General features: G+C 43.3%; 1 protein-coding gene across 1 annotated transcript; it reads right to left on the bottom strand.

Annotated features, from left to right (window-relative positions):
* Nucleotides 1–9,977: 9,977 nt before the first annotated feature.
* On the bottom strand, nt 9,978–11,549 carry myorg (myogenesis regulating glycosidase (putative)). The gene is given in 3 exon segments (XM_045223324.1): nt 9,978–11,175; nt 11,177–11,495; nt 11,498–11,549. Coding segments are annotated over 3 exon segments (1,569 nt in total).
* Between the last annotated feature and the right edge of the window lie 2,604 nt (nt 11,550–14,153).

The raw sequence follows: 14,153 nt of genomic DNA, 5'->3' as shown, positions 1-14,153 counted from the left end.
CAGGTTTGTGTCCTCCGTGCTGCTCTGTGTGTGTATGGATGTGTGTGTGTGTTCCAAGTGTTTGGTCATTTTTTTTCACCTTGCTATTGGTCACATCTGGACAGTGGTCCACTGTGTGCCTTTGTAAGGCTGTAATATGAATCTACACTGCACTCCAGTGGACAACACAGGTACTGCCACATACTAAATGATTATTGAACGCATTGGTTCTACTCCATATCTTTTGTTGTCCTATTTTTAGTTTATGTGAGAGTTGCACATATTAATCGCTATAATGTATTGGTTTACAGCAGTAGAGTGTATGGTCCAGTTACTGTTTTATCCTCCTGGAGCGTTGAGGCACAGGGATATTATAAATCATAGAATAGTTACCTACTGTATATCCACACTTTTCAAGCAGTAACAAGTGTTTATTTCCAGAGGACTATGTTATTGCCTTCACATTAAATATGGATATTCACCCATCCTTGTTACATAGGCCTCTTGAGGCCCTCTTTTAGACATCGTCCGGTCTTCTCCCGACAGCCCTCATCCAAAAGCAAAATTGCTTGTCTATCTACTGTGCTATTATAATGAACAAAACAAAACAATCATTGCAGAAAAGCAAACTTCAGTATTGATTTCCTGAAATGTACAGACAGCAAATTGATGTGTGTGTCTCCTCAGTGCATGCCATGAGTCTAGATCAATTTCAGCGAGAGGAGTTATTGACAAAGAAAGTGGAGTCGCTCCAAGTTCAGTGGTGTAGACTGTGGTGAATTCCCCATCAAATGAGACCATATTGCTGTCATAAATGGTCAATACGTACATTTGCATTAGACTTACAATCACAAAGTTTTCCCCAATTCTGTGTAATAAAATAAAAGATATCAATTGAATATAATTTGCCATTCAGCAGATGCGTTTGTGTGTCATCTCATTCTGTTTATCTATGATTTTCTCTTGTTGCAGTTACCCTATCCATCCACCTTTACCATCCCCTCACTCTGTGGCTCTCCCCTCTAGCCCCAAAACTACTAGATGATCTATTGATCGGAGGCAGCCCCATGTAACCTGTAGAATTGCTTCATCACTTTGCCATTGTCAGCCCATGATGAGCTGATGAAAGCTGCAAAGGTGTCTCCCAAGGGGGATCTTATTCAACAGTGAGCCCTGGACAAATCTGCTTCTTCAAATGGCAAATTCTTCTGAGGTTGCAGAAGGTTGGAGGTTTGATGATTCTGTTAGCAAAGCAGCAGACAGGCCATAAGTTTGAGACACTTTTGACACTGGACATGTATTACTAGACCATTCAAATACAAAAGCAGATCATTTAAAATGATGATTTGCCACCAGGTAAACATAACAAGAGCAAAACAATGAACAACACACACAGTTATACAATTCTAACAGATTAAAGATGATCATTGTACATTTTAGTCATATTAATTAACACAATCCAGGCTATGCATTGAAGACAAAGGCAACATGACTTCAATTGTATTGTCGCTATAAATACAGGGTGAATTGGAGTTGTTACTAATCACAATAACTGAGTTAGTGTGACATGTCAACGTCACAATGAAAGGCAACTGTGTCAATGCATTAAGTGCTGTAGCCTACTCAGGTCATCCTGTGAAAAGGAGAACACCACCACCTTGGCAACTATATTAAAACCTGCTCAATATCCCTGATAACATAAAAGCATTAGCCTACTTTGTATTTTACAGTGCCTTCAGAAAACTTCACACCCCTTGACTTTTTCTACATTTTGTTGTGTTACAGCCTGAATCTAAAATGGAATAAATTGCAACTTTTTTTTGTCATTGGCCTACACACAATACCCCATAATGTCAAAGTGGAATTATGTTTTTCGAAATTTTTACAAATTTATAAAAAATGAAGAGCTGATATGTCTTGAGTCAATAAGTATTCAACCCCTTTGTTATGGCATGCCTAAATCAGTTCAGGAGTGAATATTTGCTTAACAAGTCACATAATAAGTTGCATGGACTCACTTTGAATGACTACCTCATCTCTGTGCCCCACACATACAATTATTTGTAAGGTCCCTTAGTCGAGCAGTGAATTTCAAACACAGATTCAACCACAAAGAACAGGGAGGTTTTCCAATGCTTCGCAAAGAAGGGCTTCTATTGGTAGATGGGTAAAAATAAAAAGAGCGGAAATTGAATATCCCTATGAGCATGTGCTGAAGTTATTAATTACACTTTGGATGGTGTATCAATACACCCAGTCACTACAAAGATACAGGCATCCTTCCTAACTCAGTTGCCGGAGAGGAAGGAAACCGCTCAGGGATTTCACCATGAGGCCAATGGTGACTTTAAAACAGTTACAGAGTTTCATGGCTGTGATAGGAGAAAACTGAGGATGGATCAACAACATTGTAGTTACTCCACAATACTAACCTAATTAACAGAGTGAAAAGAAGGAAGTATGTACAGAATACAAATATTCCAAAACATGCAACCTGTTTGCAACAAGGCACTAAAGTAATACTGAAAAAAATATGGCAAAGCAATTAACTTTTTGTCCTGAATACAGTGTTATGTTTGGGGAAAATCCAATACAACACATTACTGAGTACCACTCTCCATATTTTCAAGCATAGTGGTGGCTGCATCATGTTATGGGTATACTTGTAATCGTTAAGGACTGGGGAGTTTTTCAGGATAAAAAATAAACGGAATGGAGCTAAGCGCAGGCAAAATTCTAGAGGAAACCCTGCTTTCAGTCTGCTTTCCACCAGACAATGGGAGATTAATTCACCTTTCAGCAGGACAATAACCTAAAACGCAAGCCAAATCTAGACTGGAGTTGCATACCAAGAAGACAGTGAATGTTCCTGAGTGGCCGAGTTACAATTTTGACTTAAATCTGCTTGAGAATCTATGGCAAGACCTGAAAATGGTTGTCTAGCAATGATCCACAACAAATTTGACAGAGCTTGAAGAATTTCGAAAAAAATTATGGGCAAATGTTGCACAATCAAGGTGTGGAAAGCTCTTAGAGACTTACCCTGAAAGACTCACATCTGTATTCGCTGCGAAAGGTGATTCTAAAATGTTTTGACTCAGGGCGTTGAAAACGTATCTAAGCAAGATATACACTACCGTTCAAAAGTTTGGGGTCACTTAGATATGTCCTTGTTTTCCATGAAGACATACATGAAATGAGTTTGAATAGGAAATATAGCAAAATGAATAGGAAATGTAGTCATTGACAAGGTTAGAAATAATGATTTTTAATTGAAATAATAATTGTGTCCTTTAAACTTTGCTTTCGTCAAAGAATCCTCCATTTGCAGCAATTACAGCCTTGCAGACCTTTGGCATTCTAGTTGTCAATTTGTTGAGGTAATCTGAAGAGATTTCACCCCATGCTTCCTGAAGCACCTCCCACAAGTTGGATTGGCTTGATGGGCACTTCTTACGTACCATACGGTCAAGCTGCTCCCACAACAGCTCAATAGGGTTGAGATCCAGTGACTGTGCTGGCCACTCCATTATAGACAGAATACCAGCTGACTGCTTCTTCCCTAAATAGTTATTGCATAGTTTGGAGCTGTGCTTTGGGTTATTGTCCTGTTGTAGGAGGAAATTGGCTCCAATCAAGGGGGCATGGCGTTTCAAAATGGAGTGATAGCCTTCCTTCTTCAAGATCCCTTTTACCCTGTACAAATCTCCCACTTTACCACCACCAAAGCACCCCCAGACCATCACATTGCCTCCACCATGCTTGACAGATGGCATCAAGCACTCCTCCAGCATCTTTTCATTTGGTCTGCGTCTCACAAATGTTCTTCTTTCAAACTTCGATTTGTCTGTCCATAACACTTTTTTCCAATCTTCCTCTGTCCAGTGTCTGTGTTCTTTTGCCCATCTTAATATTTTCTTTTTATTGGCCAGTCTGAGATATGGCTTTTTCTTTGCAACTCTGCCTAGAAGGTCAGCATCCCAGAGTCGCCTCTTCACTGTTGACGTTGAAACTGGTGTTTTGCGGATACTATTTAATGAAGCTGCCAGTTGAGGACCTGTGAGGCGTCTGTTTCTCAAACTAGACACTCTAATGTATTTGTCCTCTTGCTCAGTTGTACACTGGGGCCTCCCACTCCTCTTTCTATTCTGGTTAGAGCCAGTTTGCGCTGTTCTGTGAAGGGAGTAGTCTGTAAGCATTTTGAACAAAGGTGGTGGTGGTCCTTGAAATGCAGCATTAGGATATACACTTCCGGGCAATATCCACCACCTCTTTCCATGACATAGACTGACCAGGTGAATCCAGGTGAAAACTATGATTCCTTATTGATGTCACTTGTTAAATCCACTTCAATCAGTGTAGATGAAGTGGAGGAGACAGGTTAAATAATTATTTTTAAGCCTTGAGAAGATTGAGACATGGATTGTGTATGTGTGCCATTCAGAGGGTGAATGGGCAAGACACAAAATGTAAGTGCCTTTAAACGGGGTATAGTAGTAGGTGCCAGGCGCACTGTTTGTGTCAAGAACTGCAACGCTGCTGGGTCTTTCATGCTCAATAGTTTCCTGTGTGTATCAAGAATGATCCACCACCCAAAGGACATCCAGCCAACTTGACACAACTGTGGGAAGCATTGGAGTCAACATGGGCCAGCATCCCTATGGAATGCTTTCGACACCTTGACAGTCCATGCCCTGACAAATTGAGGCTGTTCTGAGGGCAAAAGTGTTCAACTCAATATTAGGAAGGTGTTCCTAATGTTTGGTATACTTAGTGTACATAATTTATAAACAGTTCAGCAAGATACTGAAAGACAAAATGCTCAAAACACATAGGCATCAAAATGTTAGGTCCAAAGATGTCCTTACTTATGTCATTGAAACAACTCAATGAAACTGAAACTCATGTTTCTGTAGCTTTACTGATTTGAATTTTGTCTTTTGCCAAATTTGCAATCTGTTTCTGCTTAGCTAAATTAATTGACATGCAGGTTGCAAAATAAATGGGAAGAGATTTTCGATGTACCGATTCCATGGCACATGGTTTATGAACTGGTACAAAAAACAACACTTGATTCAACACTTCGAGTTTTCGAGTCAAATTCTTGCCATCAACAGAATGCTATATGTATGGGGCATACAACAATCTCAGCTCTGTAGATTTTGCTGCAAAGAGACAGAATCACTAGATCATTTATTCTGGTATTACCCCTATGTAGCTTGTTTCTGGTCACAGGTTCAGGAATGGGTAAGAAATCACAACATTCATTTAAAATTAACCTTACAAATAGCAGTGTTGGGTGATTTGGAAAGCCATAGTCAGTCAATAAATAATATAATAATACTCGTAGGAAAGGTTTTCATCTTTAGCTCACAATCTGTGGATACTATACGATTAGAAAGGTTCAAAATGTATGTAAAATATCACATCACAATTGAAAAATATATGACACAAGGAAACCAAATGAGGGTGGTCTATAAGTGCCATGTATGTAAAATGTATGTGTATATATAGCAGAAAAGCTGGTGGATGGGTTAATAAAAAATAAAAATAAATGAACAAATATATATTTTAAAAAATGGATAATGAAAAAAATACTAAAATACAAAAATGAAAAAAATAACATTAATTGACAAAGCAATAATTTTGCTTTCTTGAATTGCAAAAACAGTTCAGGTCTGAACCACATTTAATTACACAGTAACCTTTTGTGGTTGTGTGTAGAAAGAAACAATTTCAAAGTGTTGTTATGCATGATTCTGGCTAAGAAAAAACCCAATGAAATGTATTGACATATACTGAGAATATAAAAAGGGCATCTCCAAATCTATCCTCCTTCAGGAAAAAGATTTGCGTGTCACACAAATCTGTCAGAACAAACAAAAAAATATCATAAAGAAAGTAGAGAAGCTTTCCCAATCAATTATTGGTGGCCATGAGTCATACATTTTTTTACATTTTTAGTCATTTAGCAGACGCTCTTATCCAGAGCGACTTACAGGAGCAATTAGGGTTAAATGCCTTGCTCAAGGGCACATCGACAGATTTTTCACCTAGTCGGCTCTGGGATTAGAACCAGCGACCTTTCGGTTACTGGCACAACGCTCTTACCCACTAAGCTACCTGCCGCCCATACATTCATAGCTATCAGTGTCTACACTCTTAGAAAAAAGGGTTTCAAAAGGGTTCTTCAGCTATCCCCATAGGAGGACTCTTTATGATTCCAGGTAGAACCCTTTTGGGTTCCATATACAACCCTCTGTGGAAAGAGCTCTACATGGAACCCAAAAGGGTTCTACAAAGGGTTATCCTATGGGGACAGCTGAAGAACCCTTTTAGGTTCTAGATAGCAACTTTTTTTAGAGTACCTTTCTCTGACCAAACATACATTGATACTTTAGAACTTGACTCTGGTTTTACTATTTTGAGACTCACATTGTTATAAAACTTCCTTTACCATAGTTCCCACTGTTCACATCATCTCATGGAGAAGAACAATGTGATGCAATCAAATACTGTAAATCAGACTGCTTGACTCTATGGTGGGTGACCCACACCCTCACAAGAAATCTACCACCCTCTGGCATATGTGTGGTTTCAGTGGTTTCATCTGCAATGACATTCCCTGCAAACTATGTTGCTATTTCACTACATGCTCTCCTGAAAGCATTTAGTGTTAGAGCAGTTGACTAATTCAAAAAACATGAAGATGCTGACAGAGACTTTCCTTTGAATTTCAGAGTACACTTCTTTACCCATGACAGGAGATTTTGTATGCGAGCCAAAAACATGCTACTCTTGTAAGAGAATACTGCTAGACATCAATAGACAATGACTGTCTAAACATGGCGAATCCCCACAGGAGGTTGGTGGCACCTTAATTGGGGAAGACGGGCTCGTGGTAATGGCCGGAGCGGAATAGAATGAAATACATCAAACACATGGTTTCCATATGCTTGATGCCATTCCATTCGCTCCGTTCCAGCAATTATTATGATCTGTCCTCCCCTCAGCAGCCTCCACTGTGAATCACAGATACACATTTGTCCTATTTTGTTGCCTTACAACCTGGAATTAAAATAGATTTTGGGGGGGGTTGTATCATTTGATTTACACAACATGCCTAACACTTTGAAGATGCACTTTTTTTTGTGTGTGAAACAAACAAACAAAAGAAACAGAAAACCCCCACACACACACACACACACACACACACACACACACACACACACCCACACCACCACCCAAAGTCAATACTTTATTTCAGCTGCAAGTCTCTTGGGGTATGTCTATATAAGCTTGGCACTGGGATTTTTGCCCATTCTTCAAGGCAAAACTGCTCCAGCTCCTTCAAGTTGGATGGGTTCCGTTGGTGTACAGCAATCTTTAAGTCATACCACAGATTCTCAATTGGATTGAGGTCTGGGCTTTGACTAGACCATTCCAAGACATTTAAATGTTTCCCCTTAAACCACTCAAGTGTTGCTTTAGCAGTATGCTTAGGGTCATTGTCCTGCTGGAAGGTGAACCTCCGTCCCAGTCTCAAATCTCTGGACGACTGAAACAGGTTTCCCTCAAGAATCCCCCTGTATTTAGCGCCATCCATCATTCCTTCAATTCTGACCAGTTTCCCAGTCCCTGCCGATGAAAAACATCTCCACAGCATGATGCTGCCACCACCATGCTTCACTGTGGGGATGGTGTTCTCGGGGTGATGAGAGGTGTTGGGTTTGCGCCAGACATAGCGTTTTCCTTGATGGCCAAAAAGCTCAATTTTAGTCTCATCTGACCAGAGTACCTTCTTCCATATGTTTGGGGAGTCTCCCACATGCCTTTTGGTGAACACCAAACGCTTATTTTTTTCTTTAAGCAATGGCTTTTTTCTGGCCACTCTTCCGTAAAGCCCAGCTCTGTGGAGTGTATGGCTTAAAGTGGTCCTATGGACACATACTCCAATCTCCGCTGTGGAGCTTTGCAGCTCCTTCAGGGTTATCTTTGGTGTCTTTGTTGCCGCTCTGATAAATGCCCTCCTTGCCTGGTCCGTGAGTTTTGGTGGGCGGCCCTCTCTTGGCAGGTTTGTTGTGGTGCCATATTCTTTCCATTTTTTTATAATTGATTTAATGGTGCTCCGTGGGATGTTCAAAGTTTCTGATATTTTTTTATAATCCAACCCTGATCTGTACTTCTCCACAACTTTGTCCCTGACTTGTTTGGAGAGCTCCTTGGTCTTCATGGTGCCGCTTGCTTAGTGGTACCCCTTGCTTAGTGGTGTTGCAGACTCTGGGGCCTTTCAGAACAGGTGTATATATACTGAGATCATGTGACAGATCATGTGACACTCAGATTGCACACAGGTGGACCTTATTTAACTAATTATGTGACTTCTGAAGGTAATTGGTTGCATCATTTTGTGTATGTCCATTACATGAAATCTAAATAAAATGCATTTAAATTACAGGTTGTAATGCAACAAAATAGGAAAAATGCCAAGGGGGATGAATACTTTTGCAAGGCACTGTATTGTAACACAGTGGCATGTCACAGTTTAGTTCACTCCGACTTCATAGCATCTTAAATGTTGGATTATTTCATTATTGCCTGCTCAAACATTAATTGAATACCTCGTGTTTCAAGACCTTTCTAGGATGCCTGAAATATAAAGACATCGTATTTAGCCAACAGTTAAGGGTATGATATTACAAGAGTGACACCAAAGTAAATGGATAGTTTGTCACTTAAAACTTTACAAGACTGAATAGTGATTAAGCTTTAAGCACTCAAAAATACATGCCTAATCACCTACTTCCATGTCAAGGGCTGCATCTCAAATGTCACCCTATTCCCTATATATTGCACTACGTTTGACCAGGGCTTTGGTCAAAAGTATTGCACTGTATGGGGAATAGGGTGCCATTTGGGATACAAACCTAATCACCCACTTCCATGTAAATATCAACACACCCGGGAATACGACACCCAACTTCCTGCAAAGCTTCAGGTGAAAAATATCATGTGCAGCTTCTTTTTGTTAATAGAGTGTCGAGAACCTTAACATAACAACCACTGGCTGAACAATAACACACTGTATTGTTAAATGCATTGACACATTGAAAAAAATAAGTCCAACATTTTACATGCCAATTTTACGTCACAGTATAAATCTTCCCTTACTAGTGTGTGTTGATTAATAAATAAAACATGAAAAGCATTCAAATATCAGCCCTTAAAGTAACTGTCCAGTGAAAAGCTGTTATATTCTGTGAACTCATACCCAAATAATGTTGTTGATTCGTCCTATACTTGTATTTGTTGCCAAAGCATAAATTGGAGAGAAAAAAACCCACTTAAAAAAAAAACATCTCAAACATACCTTTTAAAAAATGCTTGCTATTTCCTCATAGAGTATGATGTCATACTCCGTAGGAGGTTGAGCTGACCAATCAGCAGTATAGAGGAGGATGAACTGGCCTATCAGAGGTCTACTAGCATGAATATGTTTAATGACCGGTATATGCCCAAACCATTCTGTTGTTGGGGTACGCCCATACCATTTCAACACAGTAAAGCTGCTTTTTAACATACTTTATTACTTTTTATTTTTTCCAAACTATTTCACTCATAATGTAAGTAATTATAGGTCATATTTCATAGAAATCTGGGAACACTGGACAGTTCCTTAAAAAAAGTATAAAAGGCAGCAGATCAATATTCTGTTAAATTGTTGAGAATCTGTTATGTCATGCTGAACACATTATTGGGTCATATGTCTCTCATGACACATAATGTTAATGCATAGGCATATCTACATTCCTGGTTTATTGCAAAGGCACATGTTAGAGCATGCAGGAAAGCTTTCTCCTTGCTCATTCTTCACTAATAGTGAATAATTTACAAGAACACAAATGAGGTGTGAGCCCTGACTTTAGAGAAAATACTATAAACAAAATCAAGCAGGCCTAGCTCCAAAGTATTTCAGCCTTGCACCCTTTTCACTAAACCTAGACAAAGTAAACAATTTCATCAAGATCTACCGGATAGTCCGTAAGGTGCAGAGGCTCCTTAATATCAAACTGTTCTCCCTTGTAGCTCTGCCAGCACCCAGCTGGTAGATAGATGTCCCTCTCCTGCTTTCCAGGCTCCAACACTGGAGCCACCATGAGGTCGTCCCCTATTAGGAACTGAGAGTCAATCTTATAGGCAGTCTCGTCGCCGGTGGCAATCCACCACAGGGGTCGTATGATGGGGTCTCCTGTGTCCAGAACCTCCCCAGCCAGTTCCAGAACCCTTGGGGCCACTATACTCTCATGGATCGCAGTGTACTTCCGGGCAATCTCCATCACCTCGCTATCGTACTCCCAGTCAATGGGCCTGAAGAAGCAGGAGATGTTCTGGGACTGGTAGCCGGAGCGCAGCTCGGCCCGCTCGTTGTAGGGAATAGCCATCTCGGTGTAGCGACAGGTGAACGTACTAGGGTCGCGAAGAGGTGTCTTTGTGCTGAACTGCCAGGGCAAGTAGTTTGTCTCGCCCGCGTCCAGCTTGAAGGAGGACACCCCGTACTTGGATCGTAAGGACCGTAGCTGGGAGGTGAACCAATCATGGGCCTCTAGGTTGGTGAAGTCCAGAATGCCCCCGATGCCATTCCACCAGCTTACCAAAGCCAGAAGACGACCTGTAGGTTCGCGGACAAACAGCCCATTTTCCACACAGGTGTGGAAATTCTCAGAGTCATAGTTGACAAAAGGGTGTGTCCAGAGAGTGACCAGAAAGCAGCCTGCTTTGAGCTTCTGGAACATAGCTGCAGCGTTGGGAAACTTGGCAGAGTCAAACTCAAATTCCCCATAGCGGTTTGTGTAGCGGTCGTCTAGCTCCAGGTGGCTACAGTTGAACCTATGCTTGCGGATGTTGGCCACATACTTCAACAGTTTCTCTTGGTCTATGTCAGTCTTGTTTAATGCCCAAGTGGACCAAATGGGATGGCGGAACATGGCTTTGGAAGGCACCTTGTTGGGCTTTTGAAAGTATCTGCACACCATGTACTTGTGAATGGATGTGATGTCTAAGCCCATGCAGACTCTGTAGCTGAGTTCAGCACAAGGTGCCTCACCAGGGTTTGGCTTGTAGGGGGTGTCATGGTACCTCGCCTGGAAGTACATGGTCTTCTCTGTGTCGTTCCAGCCCAGATGAAAGGGCAGAGACCTTGATCTTAATAGCCGTGGCATTGGACGAGAGCCAGTAGCGCTCCAAGATACCCCCAAAGCCATTTCGGTTTGAGTAGATATCACTGGTGACAAAGGGTTTGGGTGCCTGCTGCCCGGAGATAGAGATAGGCCAATGCTGTATGGCAGTCTCGGCTCCACCATACCAATGCGAGACGTTGTAGGTCATGGCATGCTCCACAGGCAGATTGGGAACCAATTCTTCCCAACGCACACGGTAGCATTGGACTGTATTGTCGAACACTGTCTGAATGAAAAACGTTAGTTTCCTATCACTGGTGCGCCAACAGCTCAGTATCTCCCCTCCTTAGAACATGAGTTTAAGTCCAGAGTGCCAGACCTGTCATTCAACATTTAGAGAAGAATGATCAGTTACATACTGTATCACATCTCTTTGCATTTAAGTCTCAGGCTATATTCATGTTAGAGTAGTTGACTAATGATTAGAGATTCTCTGGTACTTTTGTATACTTTTAAAAAAGAAGTTCTGAAAGACGCGCTCACGAGCCAAAAGTGGTCCCCAAAAATTGCGTACTACGTCACATATGCAAATATGTGCACCACGTCATTGCTCCCTCTCTCACTCTGCTGTGTGTGCATGATATGCCTCTTGCGAACTGTCACTCAAATGGTGAGGAGCTGAAGCTCATTAGTTGAACTCGATTTGCTAGGAGGCTGGTCCACATGGGAGAATATGAAGGGGAAATTACTTGATCAAGCTAATTTTGTTTTTCAGATCAAATCATGATCCTGATCAAAATTAGATTAGTTTTAATCTTTTTGAAGGGAAACTGTACCAGATTAGGGGAGCAAGCCTTCTTTTTAGTCCCCAGTAGATTAATGTTGCTGAATTGAATATGCGTATATGTCAGAGCGACGTGTATGCGGTGAGCGAAGTCAAGCGCAGGACACCGAGCTACTGGCAGACAAACTTTACTAGCACAGTAAATATAAATACAAACAAACCTCCAAACAGGGAGGAAACAAAATACGCATACACCCGAGACTGCCGACCTCACGGAAAACAATCACACACAATAACCAATGAGAGACAGGGGGTTATAAAGGGAATACAATATAACATAATGGGAAATAGGTGAAAACAATCAGGACAAACTAGACATACACCGAAACATAGATCGGTGGCAGCTAGTACTCCGGGGACGACGAACGCCGAAGCCTGCCCGAGCAAGGAGGAGGGGCAGCCTCGGCTGATTCCGTGACAGTACCCCCCCCCTTGACGCGCGGCTCCAGCCGTGTGCCGACCCCAGCCACGGGGACGGCCAGGAGGACGCGGAGCAGGGCAAGTCGGATGACTCCGGTGGAAGTCCCTCAACATGGAGGGATCTAGGATGTCCCTCCTAGGGACCCAGCACCGTTCCTCCGGACCGTACCCCTCCCACTCCACTCCATCCGACACCTCGAATCCAAGATGGAACGGACTGAGTACGCCGGAACCCCCTCGATGTCCAACGGGGGCGGAGGAGCCTCTCGTATCTCACTCTCCTGGAGTGGACCAGCCACCACCGGCCTGAGGAGAGACACATGGAACGAGGGGTTAATGCGGTAATTAATGGGCAGTTGTAACCTATAGCATACCTCGTTCAATCTCCTCAGGACTTTAAATGGCCCCACAAACCGCCGACCCAGCTTCCGGCAGGGCAGGTGAAGGGGCAGGTTTCGGGTCGAGAGCCAGACCCGATCTCCCGGTGCATACACCAGAGCCTCACTGCGGTGGCGATCGGCGCTCGCCTTTTGCCGCCTGATAGCCCGCTGCAGATGGACATGCGCAGCGTTCCAGGTTTCTTCCGAGCGCCGAAACCACTCGTCCACCGCGGGGGCTTTGATTTGGCTCTGATGCCAAGGTGCCAGGACCGGCTGATAACCTAGCACACACTGGAAAGGCGTAAGGTTAGTGGAGGAGTGGCGGAGTGAGTTTTGGGCTATCTCTGCCCAGGGAATATATACTGACCACTCCTCCTGCCGGTCCTGGCAATAGGACCTCAGAAACCTACCCACATCCTGGTTCACTCTCTCCACCTGCCCGTTACTCTCGGGGTGGAAACCTGAGGTAAGGCTAATCGAGACCCCCAGACGTTCCATAAACGCCCTCCAGACTCTAGAGGTGAACTGGGGACCCCGATCAGACTCTATATCCTCAGGCACCCCGTAGTGCCGGAAAACGTGTGTGAACAGGGCATCAGCAGTTTGTAGGGCAGTAGGGAGACCTGGCATAGGAATGAGACGGCAGGCCTTCGAAAACCGATCCACAACGACCAAGATCGTCGTGTTCCCCTGGGAGGGGGGGATGGTCCGTGACAAAATCCACCGATAGGTGAGACCACGGCCGTTGTGGAACGGGTAGGGGTTGTAACTTCCCTCTGGGCAGGTTTCTAGGCGCCTTACACTGGGCGCACACCGAGCAGGAGGAAACATAAACCCTCACGTCCTTAGCTAAAGTGGGCCACCAGTACTTCCCACTAAGGCAGTGCACTGTCTGACCAATACCAGGATGACCAGAGGAGGGTGACATGTGAGCCCAATATATCAATCGATCGCGAACCTCGAGCGGCACGTACCTCCGACCCTCTGGACACTGTGGGGGAGTAGGATCGGTACGTAACGCCCGCTCGATGTCCGCATCAACCTCCCACACCACCGGTGCCACCAGACAAGACTCCGGGAGTATGGGAGTGGGCACAATGGACCTCTCCTCTGTGTCATATAGTCGGGACAGGGCGTCTGCCTTAGCGTTCTGTGACCCTGGTCTATAGGTGAGCTTAAATACAAATCGGGAGAGAAACATAAACCACCTTGCCTGGCGAGGGTTCAGCCTCCTCGCTGCCCGGATGTACGATGGTTACGATGGTCAGTCAGAATGAGAAAAGGGTGTTTAGCCCCCTCAAGCCAATGCCTCCACACCTTCAGGGCTTGAACCACAGCCAACAGCTCCCTGTC

The sequence above is a fragment of the Coregonus clupeaformis genome, chromosome 10, assembly GCF_020615455.1.
Source record: "Coregonus clupeaformis isolate EN_2021a chromosome 10, ASM2061545v1, whole genome shotgun sequence".
Classification (NCBI taxonomy): domain Eukaryota; kingdom Metazoa; phylum Chordata; class Actinopteri; order Salmoniformes; family Salmonidae; genus Coregonus; species Coregonus clupeaformis.
The sequence above is the reverse complement of the archived record's forward strand: the minus strand, read 5'-3'. Positions and strand labels throughout refer to the sequence as shown.